The sequence below is a fragment of the Pristiophorus japonicus genome, chromosome 21, assembly GCF_044704955.1.
Source record: "Pristiophorus japonicus isolate sPriJap1 chromosome 21, sPriJap1.hap1, whole genome shotgun sequence".
Classification (NCBI taxonomy): domain Eukaryota; kingdom Metazoa; phylum Chordata; class Chondrichthyes; family Pristiophoridae; genus Pristiophorus; species Pristiophorus japonicus.
In genome coordinates, this window is record NC_091997.1 from 71,304,137 (window position 1) to 71,319,809 (window position 15,673).

At 47.2% G+C, this 15,673-nt stretch overlaps 1 protein-coding gene across 2 annotated transcripts in view; it reads left to right on the top strand.

The window, feature by feature from the left end:
* The window catches only part of LOC139234107 (collagen and calcium-binding EGF domain-containing protein 1-like), a 187,460-nt gene that overhangs the window by 151,239 nt on the left and 20,548 nt on the right, over positions 1-15,673 (top strand). For both annotated transcript variants that reach the window (XM_070865049.1, XM_070865051.1), the window contains 3 exons: positions 1,042-1,179; positions 5,749-5,855; positions 11,806-11,923. In XM_070865049.1, coding sequence (XP_070721150.1) covers positions 1,042-1,179; positions 5,749-5,855; positions 11,806-11,923 — 363 coding nt within the window. The remainder of the gene's footprint in view (positions 1-1,041; positions 1,180-5,748; positions 5,856-11,805; positions 11,924-15,673) is intronic.

The following is a 15,673-nucleotide window of genomic DNA, read 5'->3' on the forward strand; positions in this document are numbered from 1 at the left end:
CAGTCTTAAAAGCCACTAATTTTGGGGAGGAAATCTGCTGTCCTTACCTGGTCTGGTCTATAGGTGGTTGACTCTTAACTGCCTTTTAAATGGCCCAGCAAGCCATTCAGTTCTAGGGCGATTATGGGTGGCCAATAATGGAGTGTCAGCTGTGGCTCAATGGGTAGCACTCTCGCCTCTGAGTCAGAAGGTTGTGGGTTCATAGTCCCACTCCAGGGACTTGAGCACATAAATCTAGGCTGACACTCCTAGTGGAGTGCTGCACTGTCAGAGGTGCTGTCTTTCGGATGAGATGCTAAACCGAGGCCCTGTCTGCTCTCTCAGGTGGATGTAAAAGATCCCATGGCACTATATTGAAAAAGAGCAGGGGAGTTATCCCCGGTGTCCTGGGGCTAATATTTATCTCTCAATCAACATAACAAAAACAGATTATCTGGTCATTATCACATTGCTGTTTATGGGAGCTTGCTGTGCGCAAGTTGGCTGCTGCTTTTCCCACAATACAACAGTGACTCCACTCCATTGGCATTTTGTGACGTCTGGTGGTCATGAAAGGTGCGATAGAAAGAAAGACTTGCATATATATATATGGCGCCTTTCATGACCACCGGACGTCTCAAAGCGCTTTACGGCCAATGAAGTACTTTGAGTGTAGTCACTATTGCAATGTAGAAATGCAAGTCGTTCTTAATAAGTGCAGGTCTCGCCAGTGATGCCCAAATCCAGAGGTTGAAAAAAAATAAATGTTGTTGAATGAGACAATGGGTCAATAAAACCCCGAAATCTAAAAGTATTGATTGCCGCCTGCCCTCTGGTCCAATTGACCCATTATATACGAACAGGCGCAAGTTATGCCCAAACACCTTCAAACTTTTTGCAATGGATATCGGCAGCACACAGCCCGTCGTTTGGGTGCAAATTTACTGGAAATTCCAGGCCGTCGTTTCAACACCGTGTCACGGATAATCGCTTGTAGTTTGAGTGATGGTGAATGTCGAGCATTTTTAGACCAGTAACACGATCTGCTCCTGTTCCCCACAGATACAGACGAGTGTTCTGTGAACAATGGCACACTTTGCGATTACAAATGTATTAACACGCTGGGAAGCTACAGGTGTGAGTGCCAAGAAGGATTTTACTTGGACACGGACGGCAAGTCCTGTCTCAGAGCTTTTAATGGTAAGAAAGTGTGTTCCTTTTCACTGATCTGATAGGCGCTATCAAACAACATGGCCTCAAAGTTATTTTTTTTTAATCTGCTCTGTTTCAAATAAAATCATTATTATTGATGATTTAAATAAGAAAACATTTCTTGGGGGGGGGGGGAAAAAAATCTAGTTCTTAAAGCTTATATGAAACTGTCTGTCACTAAATAGATGTAAGACAGAGATAGATAGTTTCTTAACCGATAAGGGAATAAGGGGTTATGGGGAGCGGGCGGGGAAGTGGATCTGAGTCCATGATCGGATCAGCCATGATCGTATTAAATGGCGGAGCAGGCTCGAGGGGCCGTATGGCCTACTCCTGCTCCTATTTCTTTTGTTCTTATGTTCAGTAATAAAGAAAAAAGTTCAAACAATTTAAACAGATCATCATGAAATCAGTTTTGCCAAATTCTCTCAGCCTTAATAAAGGATTGAAAGTTGTGAGGATATTACCTCTATCTATAGTGTACTGAAATCCTTCAGGTAGTAATGCTGTCATGTCCCAAGTCCATTGTAATCAATCAGTAATACTGTATAGCATCATGGAATCTTACAGCACAGAAGGAGGCCATTTGGCCCATCATGCCTGTGCTGGCTTGTTGAACGAGCGATCCAATTACTGCCCCTCGCAGGCTCTTTCCCCATAGCCCTGCAAATTTTTCCTTTTCATGTATTTATCCAATTTCTTTTTGAAAGTTACGATTGAATCTGCTCTCACACCCTTTCAGGCCGTGCGTTCCAGATCGTAACAACTCGCTGCGTAAAAAAATGGCTGCTCATCTCTCCTCTGGTTCTTTTGCCAATCACCTTAAATCAGCCGTGGCTCAGTGGGCAGCACACTTGCCTCTGAGGCAGAAGGTTGTGGGTTCAAGTCCCACTCCAGGGATTTTGAACGCCTAATTCTAGGTTGACGCTTGCAGTGCTGCATTGTCGGAGACGCTGTATTTTGGGTGAGATGTTAAACCAAGGCCCTGTCTGCCCTCTCAAGTGGATGTAAAAGATACTGCAGCACTATTTTGAAGAAGAGCAGGAGAGTTATCCCCAGTGTCCAGGCCAATATTTATCACTAAAACGGATTATCACGTTGCTGTTTGTGGGAGCTTGCTGTGCGCAAATCGGCTGCCGCGTTTCCCACATTACAACAGTGACTACACTCCCAAAAGTACTTCATTGGCTGTAAAGTGTTTCAGGACATCCAGTGGTCATGAAAGGCGCTATATAAATGCAAGTCTTTCTTTTAAATCTGTGTCAATGGACAGTTTCTCCTTATTTACTCCATCAAAACCCCTCAGAATTTTGAACACCACTATTAAATCTCCCTTTAAGCTTCTCTGCTGTAAGGAGAACAATCCCAGCTTTGCCAGTCTCTCCACACAACTGAAGTTCATCATCTTCGGTACCATTCTAAAAAATCTGTTCAGCTCCCTCTTCAAGACATACTTCCTAAAGCGCCGGCCGCAGAATTGGACATAATACTCCAGGTGAGACCGACAGAAAGGGTTAGCAGAGTTTCCTTGCTTTTGCACTCTGTGCCTCGAAAGGTAACACTTGCTATTCCTACTTCCTCCAGAGGTGGCTCCTCTTTTACACAAAGTGAGTTCTTGTGGGTATTTTGGAGGTGAGTTTCCTCCTGGTTTCTCCAGCTACGCCGCCGAAACTTTGGTGTAAGTTCGGCGGAAGCCCCTGTTTCGTGCGCGAACAGGGTTTCTGCCAAACCTCTGCCAAAGTTACAGCGGCAGGTTCTGGAGAAGCCCTCAGGAATTTCGCCTCCGAAATGCCACACGAATGCCTGTAATTTGTACCTGCTCCAGAGGGGGGCGCTGCAATCCCTCAGCCTGTGCCGACATCGAACCCATGCTTCAAGACCACCAGTCGAAAAACATTTGGAGGATATCTATCGCAATTCAAAATCCCAAAACGTCAATGTGTCAAAAGAAATTAAAAAAAATAAGTAAAACAGTCATTTGATGCAGACTCGAAGTGGAGGAAGGGCATCCGGGAGGGCGCTGAGCACCTCGAGTCTCGTCGCCGAGAGCAAGCACAGGCAGCGGAAGGAGCGTGCGGCAAACCAGGCACCCCGCCCACCCTTTCCTCCAACCACTGTCTGCCCCACCTGCGACAGAGACTGTAATTCCCGTATTGGACCGTTCAGCCACCTGAGAACTCGCTTTTAGAGTGGAAGCAAGCCTTCCTCGATTTCGAGGGACTGCCTGTGATGAAGGTGATTTTCCGATTATTCTGTCAGACCCGCGTCTGGAGCACTGCGTTCAGTTCGGGCCACCTCACCTCGGGAAGGAGGTAGCGGCTTCGGAGGGGGAGCAGTGCAGGTTCACCAGAATGATACCGGGGCTAAAAGGGTTAAATTATGAGGACAGGTTGCGTGGAGTAGGCTTGTATTACCCGGAATGTAGAAGACTAAGGGGTGATCTAATCGAGGTGTTTATGATGATTTGATCGGGGAAAGAAACTATTTCCTCTGGTGGGGGGAATCGAGAACGAGGGGGGCATAGTCTTAAAATTGGAGCCAGGCCATTCAGGGGTGATGTCAGACAGCACTTCTTCACGCAAAGGATCATGGGAGTCTGCAACTCTCTCCCCAGAAAAGCTGTTGAGATTGGGGCGTCAAATGAAAATTTCAAAATTGCTAAACTCAAATCAATATATTTTTGTACGGTAAGGATATTAAGGGTTATGGAACCAAGGCGGGTAGATGGAGTTACGATACAGATCAGCCATGATCTAACTGAATGGCAGAACAATCTCGAGGGGCTGAATGTCCTCCTCCTATAATATTGAGCGGAGGACTTGTAAAGTATCTCTCACCAGCAAACTCCCCTCACTAAATCACAATGAGCTCTTATGCACCTTAGGCTATGTTTACTTGCAGCTATTAAACTTCGTGGTGATGAAGGGACAGTCCACCTTAGACACCGTTCCACTTTAGCTGCAGAATACTGGATCTTCATTACGTGATATAACGCTTCTATCATTATAAAATACCGCACTGTTCAGCTTACCATGTCAGCTTAGGCTCAGTGGGTAGCACTCTCGCCCCTGAGTCAGAAGGTTGTGGGTTCAAGTCCCACTCCAGAGATTTGAGCACAAAAATCTAGGCTGACACTCCCAGTGCAGTGCTGAGGGAGCGCCGCACTGTCGGAGGTGCCGTCATTCGGATGAGATGTTAAACCGAGGCCGCGTCTGCTCTCGCGGGTGGGCGTAAAAAAATCCCACGCCACTATTTCGAAGAAGAGCAGGGGAGTTATCCCCGGTGTCCTGGGGCCAATATTTATCCCTCAATCAACATAACAAAAGCAAATTATCTGGTCATTATCACATTTCTGTTTGTGGGAGCTTGCTGACAGTACAGAACAGAAGAATTAGGAGCAGGAGTAGGCCATACGGCCCCTCGAGCCTGCTCCGCCATGCGATAAGATCATGGCTGATCATCGACCTCAACTCCACTTTCCCGCTCGATCTCCATATCTCTTGATCCCCCTAGACTTCAAAAATCTATCGATCTCTGCCTTGAATATATTCAGAGACTCAGCATCCACAGCCCTCTGGGGTAGAGAATTCCAAAGATTCACAACCCTCTGAGTGAAGAAATTTCTCCTCAGCTCAGTCTTCAATGGCCGACCCCTTATCCTGAGACTGTGACCCCTGGTTCTAGACTCCCCAACCAGGGAAAACAACCTCTCAGCATCTACCCTGTCAATCCCCTTCAGAACCTTGTAGGTTTCAATGAGATCACCTCTCATTCTTCTAAACTCCAGAGACTATAGGCCCATTCTACACAATCTCTCATCATAAGACAGCCCTCTCACCCCAGGAATCAATCTAGTGAACCTTCGTTGCACCGTCTCCAAGGCAAGTATATCCTTCCTTAGATAAGAACATAAGAAATAAGAGCAGTAGTTGGCCATACGGCCCCTCGAGCCTGCTCCGCCATTCAATAAGATCATGGCTGATCTGATCATGGACTCAGCTCCACTTCCCTGCTCGCTCCCCATAACCCTTTACTCCCTTATCGCTCAAAAATCTGTCTATCTCCGCCTTAAATATATTCAATGTCCCAGCTTCCACAGCTCTCTGGGGCAGAGAATTCCACAGATTTACAACCCTCCGAGAAGAAATTCTCCTCGTCTCAGTTTTAAATGGGCGGCCCCTTATTCTGAGACTATGTCCCCTAGTTTTAGTTTCCCCTATGAGTGGAAATATCCTCTCTGCATAAGGAGACCAAAGCTGTGCACAGTACTCCAGGTGTGGTCTCACCAAGGCCCTGTACAAATGTAGCAAGACTTCCTTATTGTTACACTCCAACCCCCTTGCAGTAAAGGACAACTTGCCATTTGCCTTCCTTATTGCTTGCTGTACCTGCGTGCTGGCTTTCTGTGCTTCTTGCAGACAGCCTGGTGGTGGGGTAGGAATAGGGGTTGGGGGGGAGGGTGCACGCGTGCTCGGTGATTAAAGGTCCCCAGAGCTGCAATACTGGAGCCGCGACTGATTAACTAAAGACACCGTTCATTGTTCCTCCCTCTTTCAGACAGCAGTGCGATTAAATCCCAACACCTGATGAGTGCTGGCACTTGTTCAGTCACTTGCGAAGAGTTTATACAGATGAAGCAGACTTTGGCACAGCTGAAGCAGAAGGTAATACGCTATAATCCGCGCTCCGCGATCTCTGTGAATCCTGCCATTCACACTGGCACTCTCAGCAGCAAATCCTGTCACGCACTGCATCGTCAACATGATAACTTTAACGTCCTGGCCAACACGCATCCCCCAAAACAACATCACTAAAACTAGCCGATCTGCTCGTTATCATGCTCCTGTTTGTGGGAGCTTGCTCTGCGCTAAATTGGCTGACATGTTTCCCACGTCACAACGGTGACCACACTTCAAGAAAGTATCTCGTTGGCTGCTGGTTGAGGGATAAATATTGGCCAGGACAATTCTTCGAATTGGTGACCTGGGATCCTTTACGTCCACCTGAGAGGAGCAGACGGGGCCTCGGTTTAATGTCTCATCCGAAAGACGGCACCTCCGACAGTGCAGCACTGGGCAGTGTCAATCCCAGGTAATGCGCTGACGTGTCTGGAGTGGGACTATGAACTCACAGCCGTCAGAGGCGAGAGAGTGCCACTGAGCCACTTTAGAGTGCAATGAGGGACGAACAGCCGTGGATTCGGGTCCGGAGTGCTGTCCTAGACCCTGCCAGCTTCGCTATCTCATCCATGAGGGAATTCTTCATCCACAGCAAGTGTCATCAGACTGTTTGACTGTTGGAGCAGACTGATCTGTTATTTCACAACTTCCGTGCATGTGTGCCTATCAACAACAACAACTTGTATTTATATAGCGCCTTTAACATAGTGAAATGTCCCAGGGCACTTCACAGCACTAAAGAAGATAAGAAATAGGAGCAGGAGTATGCCATTTGGCCCCTGCTTTGCCATTCAATAAGATCATGGCTGATCTGATCTTGGCCTCAACTCCACTTCTCTGCCCGCTCCCCATAGTCCCTGACTTAGAAACATGGAAAATAGGTGCAGGAGTAGGCCATTCGACCCTTCGAGCCTGCACCACCATTCAATAAGATCATGGCTGATCATTCACCTCAGTACCCCTTTCCTGCTTTCTCTCCATACCCCTTGATCCCTTTAGCCGTAAGGGCCATATCTAACTCCCTCTTGAATATATCCAATGAACTGGCATCAACAACTCTCTGCGGTAGAGAATTCCACAGGTTAACAACTCTCTGAGTGAAGAAGTTTCTCCTCATCTCAGTCCTAAATGGCTTACCCCTTATCCTTGGGCTGTGTCTCCTGGTTCTGGACTTCCCCAACATCGGGAACATTCTTCCTGCATCTAACCTGTCCAATCCCATCAGAATTTTATATGTTTCTATGAGATCCCCTCTCATTCTTCTAAACGCCAGAGAAATAGGAGGAGGAGTCGGCCATTCGGCCCCTCGAGCCTGCTCCGCCTTTCAATAAAATCGTGGCTGATTTGATCTTGGCCTCAACTCCACTGCCCTGCCCGCTCCCCATAATCCCTGACGTCCCTACCTTTCAAAAATCTGTCTATCTCCACCTTAAATAGATTCAATAACCTAGCCTCCGCAGCTCCCTGGTGCAGATAATTCCACAGATTCACGACGGAGGTACAACTTCACAAAGAAGGTACTATCGGCCTATGGTCCCAAACCCCCACCCTGCTCGGGAGATCACATAGCCGCACGGAATCTGAAAAACACCAGGAAAACATGAGTTGGTGCAATTTGTGAAAGTTAGGTGTGCGCGAATTCTGAGGTCAGACTTGCAGCTTATTTATAAAAATAGCTCAATACGGCTTTTGTCATCATGCATAAGGATGCTTTTATGGTTAGATTAGTCACAAACCTATTATTAGTTACTGAATCGGCTTAGTGGGTGGTTGAGTGAAAGACACATACCTTAATTATGAATGGCTGCTTGTCACTCTGGCGATGTTTTTATTGATTAATGTATGATGTTGTTGAAACATTGAAGTTTGTGAGAACATTCATCCTGAAAGGCAGATCTTAAAATGGATAAAATAGCTTTGCACCCACCAACATTTAATGGACTTCTCTAATGATATTAATCATAGGGTAAGCGCGTGAGACAGTATTCTCCAGGTGTAGCGAGCTCCTCCTGACAAGCCCAGAGGCTGTATTTATGAATTAGTGCTCTGTGCTGTGGAGCTTATACACCAAAACAATGTAATTTATTGTTAAAGGAACAAGCCTTCGAGGGAAAGGCTTTTTATTCCCCCAGTTTGCTTGTAAAGTCATTCTGTAAATGAACCTGCCTCAGCTCATCTGCCGCTGAAACCCTCATCCGTGCCTTTTTTACCTCCAGACTTGACTATTCCAACGCTCTCCTGGCCGGGCTCCCTGCTTCCACTCTGCACAAACCTGTGCCCACCCAAAACTCTGCTGCCTGTATCGAAACCCGCTCGAAATCTCGCCCGCCCATCAGCCGTGTGCTCGCTGACCATCCATTGGTTCACTGGTCCAACCACGCCGATCTCTGTTACCTCCTCCAGCCCTACAAGCCTCTGAGATCTTTGCACTCCTCCAATTCCAGCCTCTTGCGCGTCCCTGATTTTAGTTGCATCCACCATCGGTGGCCGTCCTCTCAACGTTCAGCTACCTCAGCCCCAATCTCTGGAATTCCCACCCTCTGTTCCCAATTGCTCACCCCTCCCATGCTTGTTTACTGCAGTCCTTTGGCCCATCAGGAGAAGGAAAGGAATTTTTAAAAATTTGCTTCTGGGATGTGGGCATCGCTGGCAAGGCTGGCATTTATTGCCCATCCCTAGTTGCCCTTTGAGAAGGTGGTGGTGAGCAGCTTCTTGAACCGTTGCAGTCCACGTTTTATTCTTATTATTGTTTCTTGTAGCGGTTTGTTACATTTCAGAGGGGCAGTTGAGAGTCAACCACATTGCTGTGGGTCTGGAGTCACATATCGGCCAGACCGGGTAAGGGCGGCAGATTTCCTTCCCTAAAGGACATTAGTGAACCAGTTGGGTTTTTACGACAATCAGGGAGTTTCATGGGTTCTAGCTTTTTCTTCCAAATGTATTTAATTAACTGAATTTCGCGGTGGGATTTGAACTCGGGTCTCTAGATCCAGTCCAGAACTGGTCCAGGAACATAACCCCTGGGCTGCCGTTCCCATTGCCAGATGTGTGTTTCTAGAATATGCTTGTTTCTCAAAACTATTCAACTGTCTATAAACATAGAAACATAGAAAATAGGTGCAGGAGTAGGCCATTCAACCCTTCGAGCCTGCACCACCATTCAATATGATCATGGCTGATCATGCAACTTCAGTACCCCACTCCTGCCTTCTCTCCATACCCCTTGATCCCTTTAGCCGTAAGGGCCACATCTAACTCCCTTTTGAATATATCTAACGAACTGGCCTCAACAACTTTCTGTGGTAGAGAATTCCACAGGTTCACAATTCTCTGGGTGACGAAGTTTCTCCTCATCTCGGTCCAAAATGGCTTACCCCTTATCCTTAGACTGTGACCCCTGGTTCTGGACTTCCCCAACATTGGGAACATTCTTCCTGCATCTAACCTGTTCAATCCCGTCAGAATTTTATAAAGAGTGAAACTTGCACATTCATGGTGGTCAGAATGGGATTTACACTAAATCATTCCTGGGTTTCTGTTTTTAATCCAAGTTGCATTGATATAGCACCTATATAAGCATCCCATCCTAAGGCGGTTCACAAGACCGTTATCAAATGAAACTTAACACCGAGCCACATAAGGAGATATTAGGACAAATGAAAGTGGTAGATTTTAGGAGCGTCTTAAAGCAGGAGGGAGGGGTAGAGAGGCGGAGAGGTTTAGGGAGGGAATTACAGAGCTCAGGGCCTAGTCATCTGAAGGCACGGCCACCAATGGTGGAGCGACGGAAAGTGAGGCGTTGTTCGACCGGAAACCGGTGTAAGTTGACGAACACGGGGGTGATGGGTGAACGGGACTTAGGTGAGAGTTCGGACGCAGGCAGCAGAGTTTTTCACAGGGAAGATGTGGAAAAGGAGGCGTGTGTGCCCTCCATCCCCTTCTCCAGACTTCAGAACCCCTCCCCTCCACTACCTCCATCACTGCTCAATGACCGCCAATTAAAAAAATGCTTGGAATATTTTCGCCTTATGTTCATTCCCAACTGTTGCAAATTATTAACTAATGTATAGGAGCTTTGTACTGATTGGCTAAATTATGTATCATTTGGAAAGGTTAGTGATGAGTCAAATTTAATGTGCGGGAATTGCTGTTTAATCTGGGAAAGATTAAAGCGATGGACGAAAACATAATCATTGACTCAACTTGTGCACGTGGTTAAGTGAGAATGACACTGGGAGCTGCCTCTCATGGTGACACATAAATGATTGCAAGTAGCAAGAGCCACGCAGCCAATCCAATCCTCCCCCAACCATCAGAAAACAGCTCAAGAAAGCGGTGCCACCATTGGGGTCCTTGTATAAACTGCGGGCCATCCCCAGTCTCTCAACAGGTGAATCATAGAAATCAACAGGGAATCATAGCACGGAAGGAGGCCATTTCAGCCTATCTTGTCTGCGCCGGCCGACCAAGAGCTATCCAGCCTAATCCCACTTTCCAGCTCTTGGTCCGTAGCCCTGTTGGTTACGGCACTTCAAACATAGAAAATAGGTGCAGGAGTAGGCCATTCGGCACCATTCAATAAGATCATGGCTGATCATTCCTTCAGTACCCCTTTCCTGCTTTCTCTCCATACACCTTGATCCCTTTAGCCGTAAGGGCCAATATTGGCCAGGACACTGGGGATAACTCCCCTGCTCTTCTTTGAAATAGTGCCATGGGATCTTTCACATCCACCTGAGAGAGCAGACGGGGCTTTGGTTTAACATCATAGCCAACCTCCGACAGTGCGGCGCTCCCTCAGCACTGCACTGGGAGTGTCAGCCTAGATCTTTTTGAGCTCAAGTTCCTGGAGTGGGACTTGAACCCACAACCTTCTGACTCAGAGGCGAGTGTGCTGCCCACTGAGCCACAGCTGACACATACAAGTACAAATACAAGTACTTTTTAAATGTGGTGAGGGTTTCTACCTCCACCACCCTATCAGGCAGACCCCCACCACCCTCTGGGTGAAAAGATTTCCCCTCAAATCCCTTCTAAACCTCCTACCAAATACTTTAAATCTATGCCCCTGGTTATTGACCTCTCTGCTAAGGGAAGTAGGTCTGTCCTATCCACTCTATCTAGGCCCCTCATAATTTTATACATCTCAATTAAGTTTTCCCTCTGTCTTTTTTATTCCAAAGAAAACATCCCAAGTCTATCCAATCTTTCCTCATAGCGAAAATTCTCCAGTCTCGGCAACATCTTCGTAAATCTCCTCTGCATCCTCTCCAGTGCAATCACATCTTTCCTGTAATGTGGTGACCAGAACTGTACGCAGTACTCTAGCTGTGATTTAGCTAGTGTTTTGTACAGTTCAAGCATAACCTCCCTGTTCTTGTATTCTATGCCTCGGCTAATAAAGGCAAATATTCCGCATGCCTTCTTAATGCTAGGCACGGAGCAATGTTATATGAATGAGTACTTCATGCAGACTGCTTTGCTGAGCCATGCAAAGCAGGAAAGGACCTGATGGTTCTTTCCCGCCTGATTCCCCTAACTCTTGATTCCCCGAGAGTCCAAAGATCTATCGATCTCAGCCTTGAAGAGACTCTCAACGACTGAGCATCCACAGCCCTCTGGGGCAGAGAATTCCAAAGATTCACCACCCTCTGCGTGAAGAAATTCCTCCTCATTTCTGTCTTAAATGGCCGACCCCTTATCCTGAGACTGTGTGACCCCTGGATCTAGACTCCCCAGCCTGGGGGAAACATCCTCCCTGCATCTACCCTGTCAATCACCCCTCAGAATCTTGTACGTTTCTATGAGATCACCTCCCATTGAACCGCTGCGGTTGGAATTAAGCTTATTTGGTTTGAGTTCGGGGGTTTATTTAATAACGGAATGTTTTTTGCGATGCGGCCTATTGAGTAAATCATTCCTTTCCATTTCCCAGCTCCTGCTCACACATCTGGATAATGCCAGCGAAAAGCCTCAGCTGGCGAGGAAATGCACAGAAACATTGCCGTGCCCGCCTCATCTACCGGTCCTTCCCGGTGCCCCTGGACCTCCTGGTAAGACCACCTCTCATCTAGTTGAAATGACCAATGAGAAAGTCCAGTAAGGGTCAACCAAGTTCCTCCAACAAAGGCATAAGGTCCCCCGCACCCACTTGTTTAGAGGACAGCATCACTAATACAATTAGAAAGAAAGATTTGCATTTCTATAGCGCCTTTCATGACCACGGGATGTCTCAAATTGCTGTACAGCCAATGAAGTACTTTTGGAGTGCAGTCACTGTTGTAATGTGGGAAACGCGGCAGCCAATCTGCGCACAGCAAGCTCCCTCAAACAGCAATGTCATAATGACCAGATCATCTGTTTTTCTGTTATGTTGATTGAGGGTTAAATATTGGCCCCAGGACACCGGGGAGAACTCCCCTGCTCTTTTTCACGGGATCTTTTACGTCCAACTGAGAGGGCAGACACCGCCTCAGTTTAACGTCTTATCCAAAAGCCGGCACCTCCGGCAGTGCGGTGCGCCCCCAGTACTGCACTGGGAGTGTCAGCCTGGATTTTTGTGCTCAAGCCCCTGGAGTGGGACTTGAACCCACAACCTTCTGACTCCGAGGTGTGTGTGTGTTGCCCACTGAACCTGAGCAAACTGAAATATATCAGACTGCACCTGGAGTATTGTGCACAGTTTTGGTCTCCTTACCTAAGGAAGAACATACTTGCCTTACAGGGAGTGCAATGAAGGTTCATGAGATCAATTCCCGCTCACCCATCATCATCATCATCATCAGAGGCAGTCCCTCAAAATCGAGGTAGACTTGCTTCCACTCCAAAAATGAGTTCTCAGGTGACTGTACAGTCCAATATGGGAATTACAGTCTTTGTCACAGGTGGGACAGACAATCGTTGAGGGTAAGGGAGGGTGGGACAGGTTTGCCGCACGCTCTTTCCACTGCCTGTGCTTGATTTCTGCATGCTCTCGCCGACGAGACTCGAGGTGCTCAGCGCCCTCTCGGATGCTCTTCCTCCACTTAGGCCGGTCTTAGGCCAGGGACTCCCAGGTGCCGGTGGGGATGTTGCACTTTATCAAGGAGGCTTTGAGGGTGTCCTTGAAACGTTTCCTCTGCCCACCTGGGGCTCGCTTGCCGTGTAGGAGTTCCGAGTAGAGCGCTTGCTTTGGGAGTCTCGTGTTGGGCATGCAGACAGTGTGGCCCGCCCAACGGAACTGGTCGGGTGTGGTCAGTGCTTCGATGCTGGGGATGTTGGCCTGAGGGAGAACGCCCCTGTGCCCGCTGACCTACATTGGCTCCCAGTTAAGCGACACCTCGATTTCAAAATTCTCATCCTTGTTTACAAATCACTCCATGCCCTCACCCCCTCCCTATCTCTGTAATCTCCTCCAGCCCCACAACCCCCCGAGATGTCTGTGCTCCTCTAATTCTGCTCTCATGATCATCCCTGATTATAATCGCTCAACCATTGGTGGCTGTGCCTTCAATTGGGCGTAATTGGGCGTAATATCTCCAAGTTTTCAGACGACACTAAGCTGGATGGCGGTTTGAGCTTTGAGGAGGATACTAAGAGGCTGCAGGATGACTTCGACAGGTTAGGTGAGTGGGCAAATGCATGGCAGGTGCAGTATAATGTGGATAAATGTGAGATTATCCACTTTAATGGCAAAAACATGAAGGCAGAATATTATCTGAATGGCAGCAGATTAGGAAAAGGGGAGGTGCAACGAGACCTGGGTGTCATGGTTCATCAGTCATTTAAAGTTGGCATCCAGGTACAGCAGGCGGTGAAGAAGGCAAATGGCATGTGGCCTTCATAGCTAGGGGATTTGAGTATAGGAGCAGGGATGTCTTAATGCAGTTGTACAGGGCCTTGATGAGGCCTCACCTGGAATATTGTGTTCAGTTTTGGTTTCCTAATCTGAGGAAGGACGTTCTTGCTATTGAGGGAGTGCAGCGAAGGTTCATCAGACTGATTCCCGGGATGGCGGGACTAACAGATGAGGAGAGACTGGATTGACTGGGCCTTTATTCACTGAAGTTTAGAAGGATGAGAGGGGATCTCATAGAAACATATAAAATTCTGATGGGACTGGACAGGTTAGATGCAGGAAGAACGTTCCCGATGTTGGGGAAGTCCAGAACCAGGGGTCACAGTCTAAGGATAAGGGGTAAGCCATTTAGGACCGAGATGAGGAGAAACTTCTTCACCCAGAGAGTTGTTAACCTCTGGAATTCTCTACCGCAAAGAGTTATTGATGCCAGTTCATTAGATATATTCAAGAAGGATTTAGATATGGACCTGATGCTAAAGGGATCAAGGGGTATGGAGAGAAAGCAGGATAGGGGTACTGAGGTGAATGATCAGCCATGATCTTATTGAATGGTGGTGCAGGCTCGAAGGGCCGAATGGCCTACTCCTGCACCTATTTTCTATGTTTCTATGTTTCTGTTGCCTGGGCCCCAAGCTCTGGAACTCCCTCCCTAAATCTCTCCACCTCTCTACCTCCCTTTCCTCCTTCAAGACGCTCCTTAAAACCTACCTCTGTGACCAAGCCTTTGGTCACCTGCCCTAATTTCTACTTATATGGCTCGCTGTAAAAAGATTTATCACATAGTACTCCAGTGAAGCACCTTGGGACGTTTCACTACATTAACGGCGCTATATAAATACAAGTTGTTGTAGATTGATTCCTGGGATGAGTTGGTTGTCCTATGATGAGAGATTGAGCAGAATGGACCTATACTCTCTGAGGTTTAGAAGAATGAGGTGATCACACTGAAATGTATAAAATTCTTAGAGGGCTTGACAGCGTAGATGCTGAGAAGGAATTTCCCCCGGCTGGAGAGTCTGGAACCAGGAGGCACTGTTTCAGGATAAGATGTTGGCTATTTAGGACTGAGATTAGGAGAAATTTTGTCACTCAAAGAGTGTTGTGAATCTTTGGAATTCTCTACCACAGAGAGAGAGCTGTGGAGGTTGAGTCGTTGAATATATTCAAGATTGAGATTGATTGATAGATATTTGGACACTATGAGAAACAAGGGGATCAGGCGGGAAAGTGGAGTTGAGGTCGAAGATCAGCCATGATCTTACTGAATGACAGAGCAGGCTCGAGGGGCTGAATGGCCTACTCCTGCTCTTATTAATAAGAACATAAGAAATAGGAGCAGGAGTAGGCCATACGGCCCCTCGAGCCTGCTCCGCCATTCAATAAGGTCATGGCTGATCTGATCATGGACTCAGCTCCACTTCCCTGCCCGCTCCCCATAACCCCTTAACCCTTTATCGGTTAAGAAACTGGCTACCTCTGTCTTAAATTTATTCAATGTCCCGGCTTCCACAGCTTATGTCCTTATATCGAACCACAATTTTGTCCATTTATCAGACGAACCGTATCTAGCAATGCCTGTCGGCCGTAGAAAACGGCAAGTGTAGTGTGCGATCCATGAAGGAATCCAAACATTGGGAACTAGCAGGGAATTCGAGATCATTGCAACGAAGTAGGGTGTTGGATTTCTTCTCTTAGCTGTTGAGATCGTAAGTGTATTCTTCAATTTCTTTGCGTGACTGTTGTGGCAGTACTGTCGCAACCTATTCTGTGTTGTAATAAAGTTCAATAGGCAACGTATATCTGGCTACATGCTTTGGAATGCATCACAAGGGTGTAACTCAACCTCAGCGTTCACCTGATACCATAAACCACAAGTTTGAGTGGTTTATGGAAAAGTTAGCTGCACAGCTGGACTGTGTGAGAAGCAATTAATTGTTATTTTTTGTTGTGTGTGCATTGTGTG